The 27787-nt window shown below is 36.7% G+C and overlaps 3 protein-coding genes across 3 annotated transcripts; 2 read left to right on the plus strand and 1 right to left on the minus strand.

Annotated features, from left to right (window-relative positions):
- The first annotated feature begins 58 nt into the window (after positions 1–58).
- Positions 59–11847, plus strand: LOC114349771 (Ciz1 zinc finger protein). Its single transcript, XM_028300277.1, has 13 exons — positions 59–169; positions 445–687; positions 825–902; positions 1781–2130; positions 3141–3261; positions 3388–3540; positions 4085–4414; positions 5681–5798; positions 5887–5990; positions 6496–6682; positions 7200–7313; positions 7537–7645; positions 11568–11847. The coding sequence occupies exons 2-13, from the start codon at positions 445–447 to the stop codon at positions 11686–11688; spliced, it is 2028 nt and encodes a 675-aa protein (XP_028156078.1). The 5' UTR covers positions 59–169; the 3' UTR covers positions 11689–11847.
- A 1439-nt stretch (positions 11848–13286) lies between these two features.
- On the minus strand, positions 13287–15494 carry RpL13 (ribosomal protein L13). The gene is made up of 5 exons (XM_028300306.1): positions 15389–15494; positions 14987–15254; positions 14239–14388; positions 13699–13851; positions 13287–13434 (listed from the first exon to the last, which is right to left on the minus strand). The coding sequence occupies exons 2-5, from the start codon at positions 15227–15229 to the stop codon at positions 13315–13317; spliced, it is 666 nt and encodes a 221-aa protein (XP_028156107.1). The 5' UTR covers positions 15230–15254; positions 15389–15494; the 3' UTR covers positions 13287–13314.
- A 1051-nt stretch (positions 15495–16545) lies between these two features.
- Positions 16546–21704, plus strand: Pabp (poly A binding protein). The gene is made up of 3 exons (XM_028300281.1): positions 16546–16738; positions 19684–20468; positions 20597–21704. The coding sequence occupies exons 1-3, from the start codon at positions 16546–16548 to the stop codon at positions 21452–21454; spliced, it is 1836 nt and encodes a 611-aa protein (XP_028156082.1). The 3' UTR covers positions 21455–21704.
- The last annotated feature ends 6083 nt before the right edge of the window (positions 21705–27787 follow it).

Raw genomic sequence — 27787 nt, forward strand, 5'->3', positions numbered from 1 at the left:
AAAAAAAACTGTGACTTTTTTTGTAGTCTCCTCCCTCCCTCTTTAGTCTTTGCTCTAGTCTGTGGTTTAAGTTTCTCTATGGTTTAAGTTGCTTGATTGAGTGACGTGCTTTGGTGTGGTGTCTTGTGAATATTTTGACTACTTTCCAGTTTTGTGGACTATTAATGCGGTAAGAACGATAAAATAATTATGTATGTTTTCTTCCTGTGTAATTATACGGTATCATGGTGAGAAAATAACCTATTTTTAATGACGCGGACGGAGCGCGCCCGGACGCCATTTCGTGTGTCGCACCGGCATTAATTTTCCATGTCATTAAAAAACAGAATCATTATTTATTGTTCAGAACAATACTAAATCTCGATATTATTTATTGTTTATTACATTTGGACTGCCAAGCATTATCATAGATTATCATCAATCTATTATAATTTTTATTCGAAGATGTCATCTCGCGGACGCGGCTATGGAGGATACAGCGGGAGAGGCAGCTTCAACCGGGGAAGTAGTTATCGCGGATCTTACCGAGGGAGCAGCAATCGTGGGTCCTACGAGAGTCGTGGAGGACGTGGTGGTGGCTACTCATCATACAACAATGATTCCCGCTACAACAATAGTAGTGGTCATAGATACTCCAGCAGCCGTGACAGGATGGAAGAACCTTATTCCAAAAAAAGTTATAGATCGGTAAGTTAAAAATGTGATAAAACTCTAATTCTACTTAATGTCTGAACAAAACCAACACCATCCCAAATAATACTATGCCTTTACCTTAAAATTATGCATCACTGTCTAGTTTTTAATATCAACAATACTTTTTTTAGGAAAGTTCTGCGAGTTATTCAAACCGAGACTATGGCGGAAGATCTGGATCTCCTGAGCGTAAGAGAATGAGAATGGAGGTTAGTATTTAAATAATATATTTCTACATAAATATAGCTAACAGCAAAAATGGGGAGGATATTGTATAAACAGTGGCGGCCTTAGACTAATTAGGCATATCAGACGAGCACCTGAATGTCTTATCCAAATATGATTGACATGCCTCGACTCTTCAGTCCTCTGAAAACTTGACACTTCTGGTCTTCAATGCTTGAATGAGAAAAAAATGAGTTCAAAGAGAAAGCTTCTTTTTGTACAATTTTGCCATTACACAAAGAGAATCCTTCTACCTAATCACCACTGTCATGCAATGTAAGGCCGCCTCTGCAGAGACAAATTTGTACAAAGAAGAAAACTGATGAATTTCTATAAAGATGCCATGGCCTTAGGATCTATGATGATAAGATTAATGTGACATGTTACAAGCTATCCAAAAGAGCTAAAATGTTAATTATTCTGTGCTAATGATTATTGAAAATGTTAACAGGATTGTGATTGAAGTTTCATTGCCAGTCATTCTCAATAACCCGCAAATCTAGAGGAAAGAGGTTATAACTTCAGAGATATTCATGTGACATATTATTTGTTGAATGTTATGGACACTGAAACATGTAGTAGAATCGTAACAGATTAAAAAGTGATATCAGTTAGACAAAATTGAGGCCCATATGAGATTTTATTATCTTATCACATGTATTTTCCTACACAAAGGTTTTAGTAACGAAGTCGCTGATTAGTATACTTTAACAAGGTTTAATTGGTATTTTACAATCAATAGACCACAAGAATTTTGGTTAATTGATTATGTGGTGGAACTGAGAGAGATGTAATGTTGTATTAATTGTATTGCTAATCGATTTACCATACCAGTCGGAAGAAACATAGAGAATTTGTACAGGGATCATCGAGCGATAGACGTAGCCATGATGGCGGCGGACATTACGGCGGATCGTACAGCGGTAGACAAGAGAGTTACAGCGGTGACAGGAGGTCGTACGGCGGCGAGGAGAGAAGGCGCTCGCCCAACCGCGAAGCGTACCGCAAGCCAAGTGGCATGGGCCCGCCGCGAGAGCCGGCGCGCTCGGCGCTGCGGCCGCGCGCCTCGCGCCGCTCCTTCCGCGGCCGCACGATCCGCTCGCGCGCCTCCTTCCGCGGCGCGCCGCGCTCGCGAGGCACGTTTACCTCTAGGCGGTTCAATGACCGGACCCTCGGGTATACCCGCGCGTTCAGATCTATCAAAGGAAGAAGGTAATTGAATAACGAAAATAATACTTTAGTTTGTTTTGATGATTGCAGTTGCGCCGTTGAGATGCGTTCGAAACCTAAGTGAGAGATTGATAGGTTCCAGCGTCTGTCACTGAATGTGAAATGACTGGTATTCTATTGCATTGAGCAACAGAGAAAGAACAGATCTTTTACCGATGAGTAACTGATGATTACTAGCACAAAGAGGTAACACTGAAAGTGTGTGAGGTTTGTATGCAATGCCAGATGAAGATACTCTTTGTATTTTATGATGGATTAAATTACTTGCAATAATTGTATCCTGTTATATGATTGAATTATGTTTGGTCTAATTTCACTTTGACTATCAACATATTAATTNATCTTCTTACTTAGATATAAATTTGTTGTAATATTAGTTCAAAGTTGTGCCTTCGCGAGTTACCTGGAAAACGGGCTTTCGAAATTCGCTGTTTTCGTAGGCAAAAATCCAATTTGAACGAGATTTTGTCAATAGACATTCCGTAAAAACGTATGATAATTACGATGATATAAGTCAAAAGAAGCTATAACAATAAATTATATGACTAAAATCATTTCGAAATCTGCCAAATTCTCGATTTCTGCATGAAAAATGTGACAACGCTCTTAATTCTAGTTCTAATATTCATATAGCAGAGACAAATAATGGCCTTAATTGAAAAAAAAAGGTATATAGAAATTGAAAAAGTAACTATGCCTGTAGTCTGTATAAAAATTTGATAAAATTATGTAAGCCCAAATAAAACTGCATGGTCATGGGAATGATCAACCTATAACTATGATTATTTTGAGATATGTAAAAGATGATTGAAGTTAAAAGGAGATAAAACAGTTCTTAAGTAAAATGATATTAGGCCAAATGTTTTTCTACTTTGTTACTACACAAATGAAGAACTGCTACTCTTTAAATACTTTAGAAAAATATTTTTAGATACTTCTTGTTTTCTTATGAATAATGGGAATTTGTGTTAAATGAAATCTATTGTAAACAGCTCTATCAAATCTAAAGAAGATGCCTCATCAACTGAAGAAGATTGGGATGCTGATGAGAAAGAAGAGGAAGAAGAAGAAACCACCGAAGAGAAGAAGGAAACCAAGATCAAGTCACCTAAGGTGGGTGTAATGGAAGGAGTTCAATATAATCGCCTAATCAAGCAAAAATGTGTGTTGAACTGAAATTGTGACTTAAATTATTCATTGTTTAGATACAAAATAATAATAATCTTGTTCTTTGTGTAGCCCGAAGCGGAGGCGTCCGACGGCGAGCCAGCGGACGGCGGCGAGGACACGGACAAGGAGCCGGACACCGCGTCCGACGCCGCGCCGCCGCGCGCCCGCCCATACGTGCATTTGTCTTGCGTCCATTGCAAGGATAAGTGTGCTACTTTCGCAGTCAGTATATTTCTTGTTTACTTACCTATGTTTTAATAATACTATCTCAATATACATCGAAATATCAGTTAATTGATAATAATGCAAATTACATGCCATAATAAGGTAGAGGCACCCTTAAGAGTAAGGCACCCTTAAGAGTAAGGCACACCGTTGATTTTTCGTCGGCCGATAGTTTAGTCGGGCAGTTGATCAGTATGGGCATTTATGGAAGTGCGCACACTACGCCGATTCGATTTGGCCGATTCTTCATACAAATTAAAATCGGACACAACTATCGGCCAACTAAAAATCAACGGTGTGCGCCTACTATAAGACAGTTAAGCCTTTCTAATCAGGTAGTACTAGCAGAATAAATTATGTAAAGTGCAAGAGTTATGTAGTCAAATCAAATCTGTAGGCTAATGTAAGTATGTAAGGTCATACCTAATCACTGCGTTCACAATTAGGAATACATGTATTACCGTGCAATATTTTCGATATACCTACATGCTCCTTCACAAACAAATTTCTGCATAAGCACCTAACCGGGTCGGTGTCGCAGGGCTACGCGAAGCACCTGGTGTCGAGCAAGCACCGCGCGGCCATGAGCGCGGTGGCGCGGCGGCACAAGGCGCAGCTGCTGCGCATGCGCGTGGCGCAGCGCGGCGCGCAGCGGGAGCTGGAGGCGGCGGCGGGCGCCGAGCTGGCGCCGCGCACCACGTTCTGCCTCGTGTGCCGCCTCAACCACCGCACCACGCGCCACGCGCACAACCTCACCGACACGCACCGCGCCATGAAGCGCTTCCTCATGCCCTTCTGCCGCATCTGCCGCGTCACCTTCCGCTCGCCGATGATCTACGAGCACCACATCTGCTCGCTGGAGCACTTGAAGGTAATTCCTGATAATTATCGAATTGTGTCTGTGTTATATTATTATTAGTATTGGCTTATGTTCGTGTCCACGTACCCCGCGACTAATAGTTGCTGCGTATCCCTTCTGTGCTGTTTTAGTTTTAAAGGACAGTGCCAATCCATGTATGGAAGTTGGACCAAGTGCTGCCCAGAATGAAACTATAGTGCATTTTGTTCCTCAGGCCAATACTAATTTGTAAACCGGAGCGCACTGAAATCTATCCCTGGAGTTAAGAGAAAAAAAGAGTTTTGTTTTGAATTATTTACATACAAAATATCATCGATGTATACCTACTACGCATAAGATTTGGCGATTTTGGCATTAAATAACAATCGCTATGTTGAACTTAACCATACTGCATCCGTACACCTTACTTTAGTACGACTTCGACATTATTTATAAGCGATCAAGCGCTGTTTCAGTAGTTTAGTTAGTTGACCGAAATTAATTATTTCCTAAATGGAGCAAGAAGTTTTAACTTACAATAACTTCAATAATCGATTGTAATACACCAATAAATTGATTTTTCAGATGATAGAGAACTAAAACTTCTTGCTTCATTTTGGAAATAATGATTTCTGTCAACTAACCAAATTATTGCAACAGCGTTAGATCGCTTATAAAGAATGTCTAAGTCGCACTAAAGTAAGGTGTACGGATGCAGTATGGTTAAGTTTAACATAGCGAGTGTTATTTAATGCCAAAATCACGAAATATTATGCGTAGTACGTATATATCGATGATATTTTGTATGTAAATAATTCAAAACAAAACTCTTTTTTTCTCTTAACTCCAGGGATAGATTTCAGTGCGCTTCGGTTTACACATTAGTATTGGCCTAAGGAACAAAATGCACTATGGGTTGATTCTGGGCAGCACTTGGTCCAGACCCTGGCACTATCCTTTAAATTTATATTAACATTATTTTCCTTTTACACCAGGCTCGCCGGTAGGGATGCGCAGTAGCTAATAGGGCTTCCCGCTGAAAATCAGTGTCGGGACATCCTATAAGGTGTCCCAACTAAAACTGAGCGGGCGCCCTATTAACATGCATTCGTCTCTTTCTTTTTAAAATCTGTTGTATTGTTTTTTGTAATGTGTGTTAATAAATAAAGTTATTTATTATTATTATTAAGGTGACTTTCGCTAAAAAACTCTCATCGTCGTGATGGGTCCCGAGTTCGAACCTGTTATTTTATTTAGTGTCGCTCTCCACCTTATGACTGATTATAATTTTTATGTTAGAGAAAAGCCAATCAATCGGCCCGGCGGGCTAGCCCTAAAGCCGAGGCCAGCGGCGATGAAGGCATGGACGTCGACTTGGACAACTTTATGACTCTGGACTCTGTCGGCGACGTAGATGGTGAATATTATGTATTTAACATTTGCATAATCTAACTAATCCAAAACATGCGTGAGACAAATTGGTTTTGTTATTGATATATTTTCAGAAGTCGAAGATGAAGATTCTGGTGGTGAGAAAAAGGAGGAAACGTCGCCCAAGAAACCTAAGGTTGAAATAAACATTGGCAGCGAACACATCAAGAAAATGGAGGTAAGAGGAAGGAGATTACAGTTTTAAGCTCGGTAATAAAAGTGCATAGACATATTAATCATGGGCTAAAAATGATGGTTGAGTCCAGGGTTCGAAATTATCAAGATAATTACGCTTCGTGATAATTATCAACAGTGTAATATACATTTGTCATATTGTTTCATAAGAAATCTGATGTTACATTGAGATTGTTGCTTTATGTTTTTGGTTACTGATTGTTGTCAAGTAGTCGCTAGTCGCATAAAGCGTTGTGGAAAATAGATAAATATTTTAACGCTAGTTAACAAAGATCGTTATGGAGCTAAATAGATAGGTTTTAAAACTATCAATGTTAAATAACGTTCACCACAGTCGCACGAGTTTGAAAACTTCGAATACAGTTCACTTTTACGAGCGCATTTTTTTGTTATTATCAACTGATAATTATTATCCATCTGTCATTATCAAGATAATTATCCTTTCGAACCCTGGTTGAGTCGTATTAATTCGTAACGGTGTCGTTCAGGTATGGTGGTGTGAGTTGTGCCGCGTGTACCTGCCGCGCGCCGAGGCGGGCGGCGCGGACGAGGCGGAGGCGCTGCGCAAGCACTGCCGCCTGCGCATCCACCTGGGCCGCTACGTGCAGCACCGCGACACGCGCACGCTGCGCAAGCACGCCGAGCGAATTCACCGTCAGCTGCACCAGCAGAAAGGTATCCTACTATTTTGTTTCTACAGGCTGTTAGGTAAATGGGTATATGAGCCGGCACTAGCCCGTGTTAACATGAGCATATAAATGGTATGGTGAAGTCAGAAATTTGATATCATCATTTTCATTTTTTTAATTTTCATACAAAAATGTTTTTATAAAATCGGTTTGTATGAAAATTAAAATGAAGATATCAATTTTCTGACTTCACCATACCATTTATATGACCATGTTAACATGGGCTAGTGTCGGCTCATATACCCATTTACCTAACACCCTGTATATTCTACACAACACTCGATAATAATTTGATTCACCGACGAACTGATCGAACTGTGACGAATGCGCTCAGGACGACTGTCTCACTATCCGATTAAAATGCATGCAGGAATGCAGCTGGCAGCACAAATGCACCCTGTCTAATTGAGTGACCCTAATTTAGATAGGTAATAATAATTACGTCATTGTGGTCTGTCAAACGTAAAAATTGCTCATTACTTTTTTATTATTTGAACCAACAGAAGATGAAGAGAAGGATGCAGCAGTCACAGAAGATAGCGAAGTCAAAATTGAAAAAACGGAACCTGCAGAAGAGTCAAAGAAAGTTGAAAATGGAGAAACTGCTAACACATCAGGTGAGTGTTAAAATAATATTGCTCAACTTCTTTATTTAATGTTTGCTAAAGTAAAGGTTCAGTGTAATATTTGACCATTCTCATTTTGCTCTTTCTGTTTTGCACCTTTTTTGTGATCAAACAGATAAAACTAGTTTGTGTTAGATCTTAATAATAATTCTGATATCTACTTCTCTGTAGTCTGGTATTGCCAACGGATTTTCAACTATAAATTTATTGCCAGGCAATGAAGACAAGTTATGGGCTGATGTTGACAAAGATATTGGAGAGTTGTTACGAGAGGTCGACCCGCAAGGCAATGAAGGCAGTGACGATGACGATGACCTTGACAGGTATTTTTTTTTAATAACGGTCTAATAATAAATGGTCGCCGAATGTATACGCGAAATTCCCCTAAGGGTTGATTTCCTTTTAGGCTGACATCGGTGACCGACGTCAGCGGCGCGCACGATTACACACTAGTTCTATGTAATCATCTGCCGCTGACGACGGCGTTGCATTGCGGTGCTTCATAGAACATTGTGTTTATTCGTACGCTCGACCGATGTACGCGACCGACGTCAGCGTAGGAGGAAATCAAGCCTAAAACAGCCACCCAGGTGGATACTCGAAAACGCGTGTCCATCTATCCAACCTGAATATTCGTCATTCATAAAATATCTTTCTTCCGAATTTCAGAATACAGTCATTTACAGAATCATACACTAACCCGGTCCAAGAAACTTCGTGAACATTAAAACATTTTAGTTTTAACATTCACGAAGTTTCTTGGACCGGGTTTGTGTATGATGTATCTGTCACCTTCTGTAATTGGTAGAACCGCTTAGAATCTTACGATCGCAAATTTGTGAAACGTTCGCTTTGTCCCCAGAACTGTAGCACTTTAATACCTACTTTTACATGATAGTACATGCTAATACTATAAACTAAATACACTCAACATCAAATAAACCGCACCTTCCACGACGCGAAATTTAGATTTTCTTCTGACACAATCATGGTGCCCCAACAATATTGGTGTTATTTGAAAGCCCAATAAATATCCTTAAAGAAAAACACATTTAATTTCTAAATAAATGATTATCATATACCATAAATGTGACTTGAAAAGAGACCTCACTTTGGGCTCACCTCTGGGATCAATTAGACCAAATTTTATGGATATAAAACCAAATAATGATCACACGTGTCCTCTTTAACAGATGGATACCGATTAATCCCATCTTAACAGATTTATAGCCATAAAAGTTGGCTCAAGCATAATAGCCTATTTTTTTAAGAAGTGACTCTGGATTCTTCTAAAGACACATTTTTGGGGTAAAAACCTTTCCTTTAGTGAAATGAAGCTTAGAACTAGAGGCTTTTAAATGGTGCCAATGTTGGTGGGAAGTGGGGATGCATACGATTGAAAGTGCTTGTTGCGGGAGGTGCGATTTATTTGATGTTGAGTGTATACAGGGTGTCCCGTAATGTAACGTCAAGCCGGAACTGGGTGTTGAGGAAAGTTATGCTGGTTATCAAAAAAATATAAAAAAAATCTATGTGGCATTTTGTCAAAATAATAGGCATTTAAAAAAAAAACAAAAAATTCTACTCCCGGTGACGGTCTTTTTACTCGTGTTGCCACAAATCTTCACTTTTTCCAAATTTTTTTTTTGTTATGTAACCCTGAATAATGCTTCTCTAAATTGTTATCAAAATTACAAAACCAGCTGCTCCAGCTTGGATGAAAATAATTAACTTTTTAAAAAAATAAAACCGACTTCAAATGAGTGAACACAAAAAAAAACTAAAAATTAAAAATATTGCGTATAAAAAATTTCATCCCCAATTTTCCACCCTTGGGGGTGAAATATTTTCTTCAAATTCGCATGAAACCACCCTTTTGATAATATCTATTCAACCAAAAAATAATCGTTCAAATTGATTTATAATCGGCGGAGATATTGCGTATAAAAAAGTTCATCCCCAATTTTCCACCCTTGGGGGTTGTTTTTTCTGTTATTAAATTCAAATGGGACCACCCTTGAGGTATTACCTATACGCCAAAAAAAGATTTGTTCAAATCGGTTCATAATTGGCGGAGTTATCGCGTAACAAACATAGCACGCATCCTTATCGCTCTAACGTCAAAACAAGATCGCTTTCTCTTTCTTAACTTGAACATGGCGCATGGCGTCTTGATTGTTTGCATAAATAATTGAAAATATAAATACTAAATAATTTTGCATAATCACATGTGGTAAGAGATCCCTTGTATTTTGTTTACTTTAGAGTCATAATTGGTACACTTTCGAAACACACACGATGGCATTTTTTATTTATTTTGGTAAGAACACAGGAACTTACGGTGTGGTACGCACGCGATTGCGCACGACGCAGGCCACACGAAGACTAAACACAAGACGTCCCAATTGGGACGTATTTGAGTATTCACAGCGCGAGCGCTTATAACATATCTGCTTTTGTTTTTATATAATATCATTGCCACCAATAAACCAAAAACACCAATATTGTTAGGGCACCATGATTGTGTCAGAAGAAAATCTTTAAAGTTCGCGTCGCGGAAGGTGCGATTTATTTGATGTTGAGTATAGTACAAAAATGTAAACGATCTACATAATTACACCCTTAGATTAATAAAACCTAGATGGATAGTCTTCATACAAACGCTTCGTCAAGAGTGAGGCAAAAACAGTGTTGCCAGTCGGGTCTACTCAGAAATTACCAGAAATATAAAAAAGTAACCTTTTTGAATAAAAAGTAACCTTCATACTGGGGGGTGCGGAGCGATGATTGTGTAAGGTTGTTCATGGATGGAAAATGAATACAATTGATCATCTAAATTCGAAAAGTGACCAGTCGTATAAAAACGTTTCATGGATTTGAGTTTTATTATCGAAAAACATTTGCTAAAACTCATTTTTTTAACAAATAATAAACCAAATTCAAGTTTAAATGCACTTCATGACATAATTTTTACATTGTCACTATTAATATTTTTTACTGAATAACCTGTAAAAGTTAATTCTACAATTTCTGAAAAATCACCTAAAAGTAACCTTTTCATTAGTGTAACCTAAAAGTAACCACTGCAGTTCAAAAGTAACCTAAAAGGTTACAAAAGTATCCTTCTGGCAACACTGGGCAAAAATCTTATGTCATTAGCATGAAGCTAAAGAAAAAAATGGAGGGCAAAGTTGGAACAAAAACTTGAGTCAAATACCTACTTATATCTATCTCGCTCTCTGTGGCCCTACCTCTCTTTTTAGTGTGAACTGTAGTATTGCTATCTTCTTATTTAAATCTCCNAGACCTCACTTTGGGCTCACCTCTGGGATCAATTAGACCAAATTTTATGGATATAAAACCAAATAATGATCACACGTGTCCTCTTTAACAGATGGATACCGATTAATCCCATCTTAACAGATTTATAGCCATAAAAGTTGGCTCAAGCATAATAGCCTATTTTTTTAAGAAGTGACTCTGGATTCTTCTAAAGACACATTTTTGGGGTAAAAACCTTTCCTTTAGTGAAATGAAGCTTAGAACTAGAGGCTTTTAAATGGTGCCAATATTGGTGGGAAGTGGGGATGCATACGTTTGAAAGTGCTTGTTGCGGGAGGTGCGATTTATTTGATGTTGAGTGTATACAGGGTGTCCCGTAATGTAACTTCAAGCCGGAACTGGGTGTTGAGGCAAGTTATGCTGGTTATCAAAAAAATATAAAAAAATCTATGTGGCATTTTGTCAAAATAATAGGCATTTAAAAAAAAAATTCAATGCCGCGGGCAAAACGGCTTATTCCACTATTTGTGATTTGTGTGTGTTCCACTATATGTAGTGAACTTTTTGTTCACTATTCCCCGTTATTATAGGATTTTATTTTTAACATTATAAGCTCCAATTGGCGTTAACGGGGAATAGTGGAATAAGCCGGCAAAACCTAGTATGGTATAAGTGGAAATTCGTTATTTGTACCATATTGATGGATGGTCTGCGTGTATGATATGTGCATTAACATTTTTATTTAATACTTGCTTCCCGCCCGCGGCTTCGCCCGCGTGGAATTTTGTCTGTCACAGAAAAACAATATCGCGCGCGTATTTGCTCACCGTTTAGACCTACCCTGGACTACGACAAACATTTTAAAACCAAAATCAGCTCAATCGGCCCAGCCGTTCTCGAGTTTTAATCAGACTAACGAATCATCAATTAATTTTTATTTATATAGATTCCTTATTTTTTCAGGTATGACAAATTCCGCAAGAGCGATAAGAAACTTAAAATTGATGGGTTAGAAGAAAATGATACCAACGTAACTGAAAACGTTAACGAAAAAAACGACATTGAAGTTAAATCATCGGCGTAGGAGTGTAAATCAATTCTTTAATGAATTCCTAGGTTTCTTGTAGGTGTAAATGCTTATGGTTTTCGTTTAGCATCCGTTGTGGTATTGGATGTATTTTCATTATTTTATCAATGTATGTGTATGTAATATAGATTAATTAATAAAGTATACTTAAGAATATTACGTTTTTAATTTATTTACCATAAAATGTACAGACGACAGCACATCAGACTACCCATTTTTTTTGCAAATTCGCATCTATTACGACTACATAAGACCCCACAGTGTTTACCCTGACGTACCGTTGTCTGTACATCTACGTAAAATAAAAACGTTACATAAACCATAAACTTATATAGTTCCAAAATACTGAACTGTCCTATGCATGACATTGACAGTGGGGCGCCACCGTCAATACCGGATCGGTAGTTCCGATTTTTGCCATGTTGGAAACCATATAGTTGAACGTTAGTAGCGCCCCCCTGTCATTGAGTTTGGCGGGACAGTTCAGCGTGGGTCATCTATACCATTTGTAACCCAAGCTGGACATATATTTTTTGATATTCGTTATGGAAAAAGCTGACCTATTATTGTATAGGAGGCCGCAGTCGGGTAAAAAGGAGATTTTAGATTAGTGTATTCTGTCAGTGCCCGAGTTATGAGAGCGGCACGAGAAGGCGTTTTTGTAACGTCAACCGTCAACGACGAGACTTCAGACTTCAGATTTATAAGCTCCGCACTTCTCTCGTGCCGCTCTAATGCCTCAGGCACTGGCTGGCCGAGTTGAGTCGGCTGTTAGTACGCACACTTGAAGTATCAATTACCTATATCGTATTTTGGCAAATAGCACCATGCATGTATTACGAGTAGTGCTTTCAGTTTCTATAGCCGCAGCAGTAATAATACACTCGGCATCAAATAAATCGCACCTCCCGCAATAAGCACTTCTCTAACGTATGCATCCCCACTTCCCACCAACATTGGTTCCATTTGAAAGCCTAGTTCTTAACTTCATTTCATTAAAGGAAAGGTTTTTACGCCAAAAATGTGTTCTTAGAAAGATCCAGAGTTACTTCTTCAAAAAATAGGTAGTTACGCTTGAGCCAACTTTTATGGCTACATAACTGTTAAATTTGGGATTTATCGCTATCCATCTGTTAAAAAGGATACGTAAGATCATTATTTGGTTTTATAACCACCAAAATTGGTCTAATTTATCCCAGAGGTGAGCCCTTTTTTCAAGTCACATTTTTTGGTACCTGTTAATTGTTTATAAAAAAAAAATGTTTTTCCACCAATCAATGATATTACAGAACTATAGATATGTTACGTTCATAGAAATTACGATTTTAATCCGTGCCGAGCTATTCCAAATTGCACACATTGACAAATGTAACTGATAAGTGAAACAAAAGNAATTACACCTTAATTAAATTATAATTTAACTGAAACTGACTTTTATGTATGTACTACTGTAAAAATAAAAGAAAAAGCTAGGATACGAAATAGGAAGGTAAGGTGAATGTACGTTACGTCCGCTTTTTTTATGGCTTTTCATAATTGGTCAGAGTCTATTCTTAAATCAATTAAGTTCTTAGTCTAAAATGAAACCACTTTAATGTTAACTGGATGTTAATTTTATTTAGATCACTTCTTAGCCTTAGGTTCCTTCACTGATGTTGGGGCTTTAGTAACATCATCTGGATTTTCAGCAGCATCCTTCAGCCTCTTGGCGCGGATACCAACGAGTTTGGCGATTGATCGGGCCTGGAACACAGATAAATTAAATGAAAACAGAAATTAATTATTTTCTTCTTCATAAACAAATGTTTTATCTAAGAAAAGACAATGGCCTAGAATGTTTTTCACAAGATTACTAAATTCATAGGATGAATGAGCCCCATAATTACATGGCATACATAATCATCAACGAATTGGAAGTAATTTATCAAAATCCTTGATATTACCATAAAATGAAAATATGAGATATTTTGTTCTGGCATCAGTTTTTTCATAATTTATGTTACTCACCCCTCTTAGGTATTGGTAGGCTTTGAAGTCCTTTTCTTCTTCAGTTATCGCGCGAGCAGTGGACTTCGGTGCTGGTTGCTGGACTGGCATCAAAGGACCACGGAGCTGAGAAGCCAGCTTGCGTTCCTCTTCAGTGGCCTCACCCTTAAGAACCTGAGAACAATATTAATTTATAACCATATTCTTCATTTTATGACAAGGGCATGAGGACTCCTCAAAAGAAAAGTAGTTACTGATGCTAAGAAAATACAAATAATAGAAAATTAAAATCAACACAAATTCAATAGCATTATGTTATGTCTCTCGAGATTGATTTTACTACTTGTTTGAATATTAAGAAAAACAAATTAATTAAATAAAGTCTCATAACTATGTTATTGTTATTGCTGACATAATAATATAATTTGAAAGTTGTCTGACTTTAATTCATAAGCTTTTTACATAAAATTATCAATTGGTTATTGAATTACTACTTTTATAGCCATTTATTTCTATTATACAAATATGTAAATATTATTTAAATAATGTATAATTAATTACCTTTTTGCCCTTAGGGAAGAGGATAAGTCGTGCTCTGTACTCCTTCAATCTTTGGACATTTGTCTGCAGGGACTCAACCGACTTGTTGCGTCTTCGTGGGTCCACTGCAATGCCAATAGTTCTAGCAAATGCAGGGTTTAATCCAGCAGCCTGAAAAAAATTAAATTGTTAATATGGTTACCACAGAAATTGGTTTGACCTAGGGTNCCCCTTCATCATAAGTAAGTCTTAACTGTAAAACATAATGCTATTGATTGCAATAGTTAATGTAATTACCGAGACAACATTAGACTCAACATTACAGTTTACTTTGTCTTTACTGCCTTACATCAATATAAATACTAACTATAATACTTTAAACATGGGAAGCATTTGTGGAGGCCTATGTTCTTCAGTGGATGTCCCATGGCTGAGATGATGATGAATACTTTTCAGCACTAGGCCACCTATTGTCCCATAGCTGTTGTAAGGTCAAAATTAAACTGGGATATATAATTGTTCAGGTTCATTAGATTATTACTCTTGTATAGTCAATAAAATTGGTAAAACTTATTTATGCTGATGTTTAATTAACTCTGTGTGCAATCATACATTTGTGCTAGTCGAGATATACTTCCTTAGTGTTACGGAAATTCATCGATCGGTCGATTAATTAATCCAAATAGAAAATAAATCGTCTGAACCAGACGAGCTCATCCAATAAAACAACAATGCTTTTACCTACTTGCAATAAAATTTAAGTGCTTACTCTGATTTCACGAAGAGTAAATCCACGGCCAGCGCGGACCTTCGTGTGATAACGAACGGTCGGGCACCGCACAACCGGTCGCAGAGGTCCTGCAGCAGGACGAGGTGCAACAGCCTTAGCTTTCTTGATGCGATTCTGCTTCCTGCGGTGTCTTCTAGCAGGCTGGTTAAACCAAGTTTTCACAAATCGTTGCCAGTCTTTGTGAAAATGACCAGTAGGGATCATATTATTACCCTTCCCCATGTTTGGTTAGAGATACACAACTTCCCTAAAAACAAAATAAAAACACAAAATAATGATGTGGACTATTAGGGTACTAAATATTTTATTCAAAACATGATTTGCAATTTATTTTACACTTGTTTTACACAAGATTTTTGTCGATTTATTATTAACACTAACCGATAGACAGTCACGATCCCAATAAAAAAGAAAAACTTAAAGCTGTCGTCAGTGTCAATGTCAAAATTATTTTTCTTTTTTACATTTAACGTAGGCAATGGACATAGGCTTTTGGCCACCAGTGAGTCTAGTAGACAAGTGGCACTTTTTGATCGAATCGAAAATCGAATCCGTTCAAACTCTTTACAAAAAAAGGCTTTTCGACTGTGAAAAACTGTCGCAACATTTGGCATTCTGTCTAATGGCCATGGCCAAGCCGTGTAGCCTTAGAGGCTTGAACACAGACGGATTAAAGAGTATGTCTAAAGCCGGGTCTTCAGCGCATGTTTTGCCCTCCTACCACAATTAACAAAAACATGTCAACATTCAACAAAATAAAGAATAACAACTACATATCTAACTAAACTCAAACAAATCACTTATATTAATATTATGTGACGTCTCCCTTGTCTAGAGCTAAGCTCAATGCTTTAGGGAGGGCTCAATTCGGCAAACGGAAGTAAGTCAAATCAATTCCTATTAAATAATTGCGGAAATGACGTCATTTAAGGTATAAAATGGTAAAAAACTACACCGGAAGTAGACGCATCTCTCACCAGATGCTGTGCATCGTCTCTGCTCAATAATACAAGTTTTATTGTTTTGTAAAACTTGTACTATTATGTGACGTCTCCCTTGTCTAGAGCTAAGCTCAATGCTTTAGGGAGGGCTCAAAATTTGTTTTCTTACCACCATAATTCCTCTATGCTTACTACAAATAATTGTCTATGACATCCAGAGAGCAGCTCTCTGATGANTCTATGACATCACGCCGCCATTTTGCTTTTCCTACAACTAAACGTCACCTTTCCTTTTGGTGAGCAAGGTGTGTTCACGTGAGGTTGTGTGTGCCCTCGAAAATAGGTCACACAATCCTCATAATTTCGTGAATAATTTCTTCTAAAATATAAAAAAAAATATAAAATTAATAAAAAACCAAAAAAATTGTAAAATATAAAATAAACAACGGGAATCACTCGATTTTAAGTTAGTGTACGTAAGCGTGCAACGTGGTCTAAGGAATGCGATAGTCATTACGAAGAGAAAGTGAAGTTGTCCGTAATAATTGAGGCCAATTTTAATGTTCATTAAAATACTGAAGTAGTGAAAATATCAAAATGAATCCAGGCCCACCTAATTACCCCATGGCATCTTTGTATGTCGGGGACTTGCACTCCGATATTACTGAAGCCATGTTGTTTGAGAAATTTTCAACGGCTGGTCCCGTACTCTCTATTCGAGTCTGTCGCGATATGATCACGCGTAGATCCCTAGGCTACGCTTATGTGAATTTTCAGCAACCTGCCGATGGTAAGTCTTTTTTACTATTTTCAAGGTCATTTAATATTTTTTTAATCTTAAAATCATGTTCCTACACAGTGCATAACAAATAACACGTACCTACATTCCAGTGCCATAGCATCGCTTTCTATTCACTAAAAAAACAGGAAATGATTGGGTCATGATTTTATGTTACACTTTCAACACATACTGCATGAAGGCTGTGCAATTAGTCTGTTACAACTGAACTGTATTTCATGCTTTTTGTTGAAATATAGAATGGAAATGAAATTGCCAATTTGTTGCTTCAATAATTTCAGTTATAGATAATCCCATTATTGGTTTCGTTTTACATGTAATTTCAAGACCTATAGACCTAGTTAATATTTACTTTTGCATTTTTATTAGTATGATTTTTTTAGACAGTTTGTCTAAGGCTTAGGTCTCCATTAATGTATACTATAGCCTAGGGGAGGCCAAACTTTTGACCTGAGCCCCGATTACGGTAACTTATAACGTCAACAATCCAGACACGCTTCTCGATTCTGCGATACGATTGGTCGTTCAACAGCGTACGTCAGCTGTTATGACCAATCGTATTGCAGAATCAGAAACGCGTCTGGATTGTAGACGTTAAAAGTTACCGTAATCGGGGTGCTGTAAGGTCTACTTATGCTCGCAAATATTTCTTACAGTCGACTGCAAGGTACAGTTAGGTACACTTTTCTAAAGTGAAATAAAACATTTTAAATTTTCCATCATCTGTTCAGTTTATTTAACTCTCTTGGGCTACCAAAATCGTCTTCGCGGTCGACCTCTTGGCCATCACTGCTATAGCCTTGTCTCAATATACATACTATGTACCTACTTTATTAAAAACATTAGATACCTACATATTATGTTGTTCATGAGAATCTGTTAAAATCATTGTGCTAGTTTTCATGAAATCTATACCAAATGGGAATTTCATATGTAGACTAAACCCCATTATTAAACTAGCCTGTTTATTTTTATCTTATTTCCCTCCCATTCACGCATGATATAATATATTAGTTAAAGGCATATTATTTCTAATCTTTAAAAAAAAGTACCTAACTATCTAATTAAAGATGTATAGAAATAACTTATTTTTCTATTGAGGACGTTTAATGCTAATCAATCAGGCAATATACTCCATATTTAACAAATAAAATCCAGTTTTTATTATATAAAATTTTCTACACAGTGGAAATGTTAAGTGATCTCACTCGATTATTTCCAAACTATACAAGATATCGAAAAACTGATTACTGATTTTAAAAGTGCTTCACAAGCTCTATGCAACGGTACCAATAATAAGTTACAGAATAAACTGGATCTATCCGAAAATTCAATGTTTCCAGCTATCATACATTTAGTAAAACCACATAATATTAAAAACTATAAGAGATATTCTAAAACTGGTTACTGATCCTGAAAGTGCTTCACGAGCTCTATCCAACGGTACCAAGAATAGGTTACAAAATAAACTGGATCCATCCGAAAATTCAATGTTTCCAGCTTCCATACATTTAGTATAGCCACAGTCATGGCACTCATGTCTTGATAATATTATAGCAGGTAAAGCCTAAAAACCAAGTTTTCCAAGAATAATTTTTAAAAGAATGCAATTTACGAGTTCATTTTAAGTGTTTATTATTAATTTAAAAAATTGTACTTGGGTCATTCCATGACAAATGTTACCGAGGGTGAAAAACTAAATATGTTCTTTTCGCATTAAATCTGATTAATTTTGAAAGTAAACATTCCAAATTATAATGTGCAAGAAACAAGTAATTTTTAAGTTATTAGTCTTCAAAGTCTATACTTAAGTCAACTGTCTGAATGATCATTTTCTCTCTAATTATTGGTAATACAATGAAAAAAAAACTATCAATCTGTGNTACTCCATATTTAACAAATAAAATCCAGTTTTTATTATATAAAATTTTCTACACAGTGGAAATGTTAAGAGATCTCACTCAATTATTTCCAAACTATACAAGATATCGAAAAACTGATTACTGATTTTAAAAGTGCTTCACAAGCTCTATGCAACGGTACCAATAATAAGTTACAGAATAAACTGGATCTATCCGAAAATTCAATGTTTCCAGCTATCATACGTTTAGTAAAACCACATAATATTAAAAACTATAAGAGATATTCTAAAACTGGTTACTGATCCTGAAAGTGCTTCACGAGCTCTATCCAACGGTACCAAGAATAGGTTACAAAATAAACTGGATCCATCCAAAAATTCAATGTTTCCAGCTTCCATACATTTAGTATAGCCACAGTCATGGCACTCATGTCTTGATAATATTATAGCAGGTAAAGCCTAAAAACCAATGTTTTCCAAGAATAATTTTTAAAAGAATGCAATTTACGAGTTCATTTTAAGTGTTTATTATTAATTAAAAAAATTGTACTTCTAATATTGTTTGGGTGGCATACATTTAGTATGGAGGCTGAAAAATTTTAATTTTCAGATAGATCCAGTTAATTCTGTAACCTATTATTGGTACCGTTGGAAAGAGCTTGTGAAGCACTTTCAGGATCAGTAACCAGTTTTTCGATATTTTCTATAGTTTAGTAATAATCGAATGAGATCACTTATCGTTTCCACCCTGTATATACCTTATGTAGGTACTTTCCCTGTAGTCTATCTTTATGTAACCAGCAATTTATAGTGTAGTTACTAGTCTTTGTACAGAATGCTTAAAAATATTTTACACTACTGCTTTAGAAAAGTTATCCTTATCCTATTTATCTATCTATTATCCTTGCTATGTATGTTTATCTTGTTAATCAATTTTTTTAAATAAGTAGATGACATAGGTACATTATAATCTGTCTTGTAAATGAATCTAAATTATTTTAACTACCAAGAACAGGCTACTATAACAATTTATTTTTTAACAACAATTTAATAATGTAATTATTTTTTGTTACAGCTGAAAGGGCACTTGACACTATGAACTTCGATATGATCAAAGGAAGACCTATTAGAATCATGTGGTCCCAACGAGATCCATCTCTACGCAAATCTGGAGTTGGGAATGTTTTTATTAAAAATCTTGACAAGACAATTGACAACAAGGCTATGTATGATACTTTTTCAGCTTTTGGTAATATTTTAAGTTGTAAAGTGGCCCAAGACGAAACTGGTGCCTCAAAGGGTTATGGATTTGTTCACTTTGAAACTGAAGAAGCTGCCAATAAATCTATTGAAAAAGTGAATGGTATGTTACTGAATGGAAAGAAAGTGTACGTTGGCAGATTTATTCCTCGTAAGGAACGCGAAAAGGAACTTGGAGAGAAAGCTAAGTTGTTCACAAATGTGTATGTGAAAAACTTTGGTGAAGATTTTTCGGATGAAATGCTCCGTGACATGTTTGAAAAGTATGGTAGAATAACTAGCCACAAAGTAATGTACAAGGAAGATGGATCCTCTAGAGGATTTGGATTTGTTGCATTTGAAGATCCTGATGCAGCTGAACGTGCTTGCATGGAACTTAATGGAAAAGAGCTTGTTGAAGGCAAGCCATTATATGTTGGACGTGCGCAAAAGAAAGCCGAGCGTCAAAAGGAGTTGAAACGTAAATTTGAACAATTAAAATCTGAGCGTCTGACCCGCTACCAAGGTGTCAATTTATATGTCAAAAATCTAGATGATACTATTGACGATGAAAGACTTCGCAAAGAATTTGCGCCTTTCGGGACAATAACTTCAGCTAAGGTTTGTTTCAATTAAACACTTCATCATGTTACACCTATCTTAATATTTTTTTATAAGATTACAAATATTGTAAGTTAGGGACTTATTAATTGTTGAAATAGTAATGTAATTAACTTCTTTTGTTACAGGTAATGCTCGAAGATGGTCGCAGTAAAGGTTTTGGGTTTGTATGTTTCTCATCACCGGAAGAAGCCACTAAAGCTGTGACAGAAATGAATGGACGCATAGTTGGAACGAAACCACTATATGTCGCACTGGCCCAACGTAAAGAAGACCGCAAGGCTCATTTGACATCTCAATATATGCAGCGAATGGCAAGTATGCGCATGCAGCAAATGGGTCAAATATTCCAGCCAGGTGGTGCTGGAGGGTATTTCGTGCCTACTATTCCACCGGCTCAACGCTTCTATGGCCCAGCACAAATGACCCAAATAAGACCTTCCCCACGATGGACAGCACAGCCTCCGGTAAGACCAAGCACTCAGACTGCAGCATCTGGCTACCCCAACATGCAGGCTCCATTCCGTCCTGCACCCAGAGGCCCCACCCAAGCCGCCCTACGTACGTCTCTTGGGGCTAGACCTATTACCGGTCAGCAGGGTGTAGCTACTGCTGCGTCTATTCGAGCTCCGCTGGTCACTCAAAGTGGGCGCCCGGCAGGTTACAAATATACTGCGAACATGCGTAATCCTCCTGCACCTCAACCAGCTGTTCATATTCAAGGTCAAGAACCTTTAACCGCGACTATGTTAGCTGCAGCACCACTTCAAGAGCAGAAGCAAATGCTTGGTGAACGTCTTTTCCCATTAATTCAAAGAATGCATCCTGATTTGGCGGGAAAAATAACAGGAATGCTACTAGAGATTGACAATTCGGAACTTCTTCATATGTTGGAGCATGGAGAGTCTCTCAAAGCTAAAGTAGATGAGGCAGTCGCTGTTTTGCAGGCTCACCAAGCTAAACAACAAGCTACTAAGAAAGAGTAATATTTTACAGTACTGGCAAAAGCAAGAGAATTTTGCCAGATTTATTATTATTAAATAACAAGAACCGTAATTATAGCAGTGTTCTTGGTAATTTTTATGCTTTTAATATTCTTCTTACAAATATATATGTATAATGGTCCCGATTATAAAAACACAAAATAAAAATTGAAAAAAGAAAAAGTAGATTGCGTCTTCCCACAAGAACTAGTAATGTAACAGATAAAATGGGAGAGCATTCTACAAACAAAAATATAATGCAACTGTCAACATTTCTATGTTCGAGTAAGAGTTATACTTCTGGACTCTTTGACTTTTTACATTGACTAGGAGAGGTAGTTCGGTTAAGTTCTTTTATTATAGATTAACTATTAATTATCATTCTTTTTATTTCTTATCTTGAAAATGGAGTTGGCTTATGTTCTTGCAGTATCTTTTATTTTCTTATCAGTTCACATTGGACTTTACCTCGTATTGTAAGCTTGGTCACCAATGTAACTGTTTGAATATTCCTTTGTAATTTGTTTCATCTTAATATATATTTGGGATATTCAACTTAGTAAATGGCGTTTTATTTTTCCTTCTTCCTGTATAATCTACTATGGTCTCAAAAGAGATAGGACGAGGGACTTTTGTCCCTCAGGAGGATAGAGAAATCCCTGAATGAGGATCAGCCAATCAGATCAAGTATCAAGCTTCTGGCCTAGGCCTAAGGCCTCAGCCTCGAGTTTGGTGGGCAGCGGGGCGGGAGCGGCAGGATCTTATGCGTAAGTAAAATCAAATAGACCGGTTCTCGAAAACAGCGGCGCGGGAGCGGGCAGCGTCAGCGCACTCCTTTTGCCCGCAATAAATCGAGCGTTAGGAATAAATTTGAATCGAAATAAAATTGTCGCCGTTGTTCAAACATTTCGTTTGCGAATAAAAACAAATATCTCGACAACACAACCCCGAACCCTCAGAATACAGAACAAACCAGAAGGAGTGTTCGATAACATTTCTACGCGCCCCTCCCGCGCCCCTCTACCCCCTTTAGTGTTACTAGCGCCGTGTGACACCCCCGTTTTTGGGGTAAAATTATGTAATTTTTTAAAGAGATGTTAAACAAGTAAAAAATAAGTAAGTGAAATAAGTACACACGGCCACAGTGTTAACTATCCATTTCCGTTTTTGCTCTCGCTCTCATCAAATGGTGATTCTTTGCGATAGAACGAGACGACATGACTGGCCATAGGCATAGATAGTAATACTACATGTAGGTATAATATGTTATTTATAGCCTGACCAGGAACATAAAAACCCTGGCACAGAGGCGCTTCAATTGCATTTGATAGTGCAACACTGAGTACAGTCGTACATGTGTTAAATTAATAGGCTAAATTTATGTATCAGGATTCAGGATTACGGGCTAATTTGATATTTTCATAAATTAACGAAAAATATTATTAAAGATAACCTGGTTTAAATAAATTAAATGAAACCATCAATCGAGCTAGTAGGATTTATTTTATTATTCATCAATAATCAAATTCAGAACATGAATATTCAACTGCAATGTCTGCTCATGAACGCTTCNTTTTTCTAAATTTAGGTAAGAAACTTGTTTAAATCTTTTTGATATCATTTGAAAGCTAATTTTGTTAGCTTTCAAATGATATACCACAATCCATAGTTATTGTATTGTAGAATTGGTTTTAAGTTAATAATTCAACTACACCCTTTTTTTTACACAGTGGTCGAAAACTAGCGTACACTAGGACGAAAACTGATTTTTTTGGACGAAAACTAGTGAAATCGCCTCTTTTGCATAAAATATTTTTTATAAAAAAACCCGTGGTATTTACTTATTGTCATATAATATTAACGTAAAGTAGACTATATAAGGACTTAAATGACATATGATACATATGAGTAAGGGTATTTTAAGATATTCATTTCGCATTACAAAGTTGGCAACTCCGATAATTGGACGAAAACTAACGCACTTACCCTATGTTTTATTTGCATTGTATTATTAGTATTTGAGCTATTCTACAAAACGAATGTAAATTTATTAGTCTACGTCTATCAGTTTTGACGTAATTGTTAAACAAAGATACCCCTTCCCAGCTGGTTCCATAGCGCGTCGGAATAGGTTCTGTGATTCTTTCAGGCAGTGCATTTTCGCATGTTAGCAGCACTATGGAACCGGCTGGGAAGGGTTATCTTTGTTCAACAATTACGTCGAAACTACACACACCGGCAGATTTAGAGGAACGGAAAAAAAAGCATCAATATCATCATTATTTTAGGAAAAAAATGCCTAATTATGACATTATTTTTTAATTTAATTCTAAATATGAAAAAAATAATTGCCAACAGTATATTTTTTTAATTATTTTGTTTAAATTACCCCATCAACAGTTTCGTTGAGTGTTTTGAATTGAATGAAGCTTTTGCTAATTTGGATTTCTTTTACGTGAAAGATGTTTTTTTCTGAGAATTTTGTTGTGTAAGCATTCAGTTACTTATAAGGGTTTATTATGCCCAGCTTAGCACCGTCAGAAATCATTAAGGCAGATGAAATGAGAAGTAACGGCCATGCATACAAATCGGCTGCCGTAAGACGTCGTTGATCAGTATCGACCACCCATGGCAGTAACCAACGGTACAGATTGATCATTTCTGTCGTTAGGAGGAGGGTTCAAGTCAGAAAAAGGCGTACTTCGCGACGGGATGACCGTTTTTTACAACTTCGAGTTTTCAGAAAGTCGCGGTTACCTGCTGTTCAAGCCAGAAATAACCTTAAAGACACTCGAGGAGTAAGAGTGACTGAGCCCACAGTTCACAGGAGATTTACTGAAGTTGGTATAGGGTCGTGCATACCCGAGAAAGCTCCAACTTGTGACACNGTTTTAATTAGTCCGTCAGTTAACTTATAAAAAAATACTCTACACGTATTTTTCACTTTTTCAAACTAATGAAAATTTAAAGAGATAAAGCGCCCCAAAGTTCATAAGAAGAGGCCCGTGACGTCAACGCTTGCTTAAAAATGTCGCACATTGTGACGTCGTGCGCAACTTCAACGCACCATTCTATACTTCTATACTCTATACTAATATTATAAAGCTGAAGTTGTGGAACATGACGCTCAAATACCATAAGGAAGCTATGGTGTTAATACATCTAATTTACACCATCTTGGTTTGTCTATACAGGGTGACTGGAACTGAACCCGCCATAGCTAATAGGCGTATAGAGGAGGTCATTTGCTAATTATTGAACCTTACTTTCTATGGCTAAAGTTTTATAGTTTAGGAGATATGTCAATTTTTATACTTTTTTCAGATTTTTCCGAAATTTGACCTAAAAACTGCTTCAATTTTTTTTCTCGCGTGATTTCAACAGTTTTTTTTATTTGATATTAATATCGAATATGTCTTTATTCAAATAAAATAAATTTCTGATCCAGATAATGATTGAATAGCTAGTTACGAGCCGCCAAAGTTCAACAGAAGTACAAACCACGATAAAAAATTCTACTTCAAATTCGATTGAAACAAAAATTAATGGTGATAATGGATTGCCAANTACCTACTTATATCTATCTCGCTCTCTGCGGCCCTACCTCTCTTTTTAGTGTGAACTGTAGTATTGCTATCTTCTGATTTAAATCTCCTTGTAAATTCTTCGAAATAGCAAATTCACTAACCAAATCAGAAGTTAAACAAATAAATAATTAATATTTGAAACTAAGATTACCTAGTTAAATAAAAAATCACTAAATTGTCGGCCATTTAGGCTTAATGTGTTGGCGAATCAGGGAATTACAATCCCAATTCCTGGGTAATCGGTACCATGTGGCAACATCGGCCCAATCCGGCCCATCATGGCGGTTGTTTACTATTTTGTTTATTATGCAGTTAATTTTGTTTGAGATTGTTTACAGGAAATAATCATTGTTTTATCACAAGAAATGGTGCAAAATTTTTTAGTGCGTGGTTGCGGTAGTACGTGGTGTCCTGGAAGTGACATAAGATTCCACGCGTAAGTGTTTATTTCGTGATTTCCGATATTGGATCATTGTAAACATTTTTCACATTTTTTAAAGTAATTTCTTCCTAAAAAGTTTTACCAGTATTTACACTTATCATTTTTAATGATACCTATGTCAAGAAATAAAGATTTTACATTGAGTTTCATTGAATTTGAGCAAATTTGTATTTTTTGCTTATTTAGAAAGAGAGAGTCTGCCCACAGAGAGCGAGATAGTGATACATAGTTTGTGCTTCAAATAGGTATTCGGAATGTGGCCTCCATTTTTATCTGTAGCTTCATGGTTTAGTCGAAATATAATCCATTATATAATCCATAGAGAAAAGTAATACATAGGAAATAGAGAACCCTCTCTGTCAAATTTTTGAGCCTACTAATTGACAGCCTGGTGTTTTTTTTTTTTTTTTCTTCTTTATGGCTCTCGCGGATTGCGTTTAGCCACGACGGGGTTCTTGATGTGGTTCTTGACTGTTCTTGACAAAGATTGTTCTTGACTTTTGCGTTTGGTTTTTCGGACATTGCGTTTTGCGTTTAGACAGGGTGGGATTAGGTTAAAAGGTAGGGAAACGNTATATGGAAAGAGTGTTCTTGACTTTTGCGTTTGGTTTTTCAGACAGTGCGTTTTGCATTTAGACAGGGTGGGATTAGGTTAAAAGGTAGGGAAACGAATTATAATTACGGAAGGAAACGGAACATTGTGTGATAGGATGGGATCAGTGTTTATAGTGGTTAAGGATAATAAGGATAAAAAAATAAAATATTTACATAAAAATACTATCATACACTATTTACAGCTTGATGTTATTATGAGTAATAAATGCAGCTAAAATATTATAGACATTACTATCATTAGAGTTTAAGAGGCAAGTAATAGAGGTTGGGAAAGGAACATGGATGGATAAAAGCGAGCTAATAAAAGAGGAACGGTCATAAAGGCTACAATTAAAAAATATGTGGTTCATATCTCCCACATCAGATCCACAGGAACACATATCACTGTCTATAACATGAATTTTGGCCAAATGTGCTGGAGTGCACAAGTGACCAAGTCTCATTCTCGTCAAAGTGGTAGTAACTCTTTTTGAAAGGTTCATTTTAGCAAACCATGGCTTAAAAGGAATAGATGGTTGAATAAGTTTATAATGCTTCCCCTTAGATTGAGTAGTCACTTCCCAATTCTCCTCCCAGGCAGATCTGAGATAAGTTTTGGGAAGGGCTGCTGTTAAATCATGACAATAATTTGTATATGGATAAATATCTCCACATTCAATCGCTTCATTGGCTAGCTTATCGGCTTTATCGTTCCCTGTAATGTTACTATGACTAGGTATCCAAGCAAAATGTATTGAATAACTGTTTAAATGGCATTTATACAATAATTGTCTGCATTCCATGATAACGGGATAACTGGTATTACTCTTAAACGGAAATTTTAATAATGCCTGCAAAGCACTTTTGGAATCGGAAAAGATAACAGTCTTGTCTAATCTCATGAGAAGAACGTACTCTAAGGATTTAAATATTCCATAACATTCCCCTGTAAAAACAGACGACTCAGGAGGAAGTTTCACTTGTTGAAAAATTCGATATTGTTGATGGAATACGCCAACTCCAACGTGACCCGTTGGTGAGTGTTTAGATGCATCACAGTAAAGATGATGCCAACCATGCCAGTTTTCACTTAATATCTGTCGAAATTTAACATCAGCATTTATGGGAATTCTGAGATATGACGAGTCTAAGTTGAAAATATATTTGCCTAAAATGATTTGATATTTTTACATGTTATGTTGTTTGGCATTGCAGAGTAACCAATAAAAGTAAATAAAATAATATAAATAAATAAAAAATATAAATAAAATAATATAAATAAATAAAATATTATAAATACTTAAATTAATATTAGACAACATCTCATATATTATTCCAACCCAAAATAAGTAGCTAAGGCATTTGTGTTATGGAAATCGGGAACGACGAACCACAACACACCCAAACCAGAGACAATGTGAAAATATCGTTTTCTATATTGTCCCGGCCGGGAATCGAACCCGGGACCTCAGGATTGGCCCGGCACACCTTGAAAACCGATGTGTGCGCCTCTCCGCCACGGAGGTCGTCAAAAATATTACCTGAATGTAAAATAAAATAAAATATTAAAACTTCATTTTCTCAATATTCCCATATAAGAGAGAAAAAAAAATGCACGGAAATTCATTGGATATTAGTATGTATCATCTGTGATAGGTTTCGTTTGTGTCCGCTACTTTTCGAAAAGTGGGGCAAAAAGTTCCCAATGTCATT

This window comes from Ostrinia furnacalis, unplaced genomic scaffold (assembly GCF_004193835.3).
Source record: "Ostrinia furnacalis isolate ACB-3 unplaced genomic scaffold, ASM419383v2 OfSCF0710, whole genome shotgun sequence".
NCBI lineage: Eukaryota > Metazoa > Arthropoda > Insecta > Lepidoptera > Crambidae > Ostrinia > Ostrinia furnacalis.

What these genes read in the sequence shown, in the direction of transcription:
- LOC114349771 (XM_028300277.1), top strand. Translation starts at nt 445, where the DNA reads ATGTCATCTCGCGGACGCGGCTATGGAGGATACAGCGGGAGAGGCAGC. An exon ending in GCTCGCTGGAGCACTTGAAG is followed by an intron (nt 4,415 to 5,680) that starts GTAATTCCTGAT and finishes TTTTTATGTTAG; the next exon opens with AGAAAAGCCAATCAATCGGC. An exon ending in GATGACGATGACCTTGACAG is followed by an intron (nt 7,646 to 11,567) that starts GTATTTTTTTTT and finishes TTATTTTTTCAG; the next exon opens with GTATGACAAATTCCGCAAGA.
- RpL13 (XM_028300306.1), bottom strand. Translation starts at nt 15,229, where the DNA reads ATGGGGAAGGGTAATAATATGATCCCTACTGGTCATTTTCACAAAGAC. An exon ending in TCTTCCCTAAGGGCAAAAAG is followed by an intron (nt 13,852 to 14,238) that starts GTAATTAATTAT and finishes TATTGTTCTCAG; the next exon opens with GTTCTTAAGGGTGAGGCCAC. An exon ending in CCTACCAATACCTAAGAGGG is followed by an intron (nt 13,435 to 13,698) that starts GTGAGTAACATA and finishes TCTGTGTTCCAG; the next exon opens with GCCCGATCAATCGCCAAACT.
- Pabp (XM_028300281.1), top strand. Translation starts at nt 16,546, where the DNA reads ATGAATCCAGGCCCACCTAATTACCCCATGGCATCTTTGTATGTCGGG. An exon ending in TTTTCAGCAACCTGCCGATG is followed by an intron (nt 16,739 to 19,683) that starts GTAAGTCTTTTT and finishes TTTTTGTTACAG; the next exon opens with CTGAAAGGGCACTTGACACT. An exon ending in GGACAATAACTTCAGCTAAG is followed by an intron (nt 20,469 to 20,596) that starts GTTTGTTTCAAT and finishes CTTTTGTTACAG; the next exon opens with GTAATGCTCGAAGATGGTCG.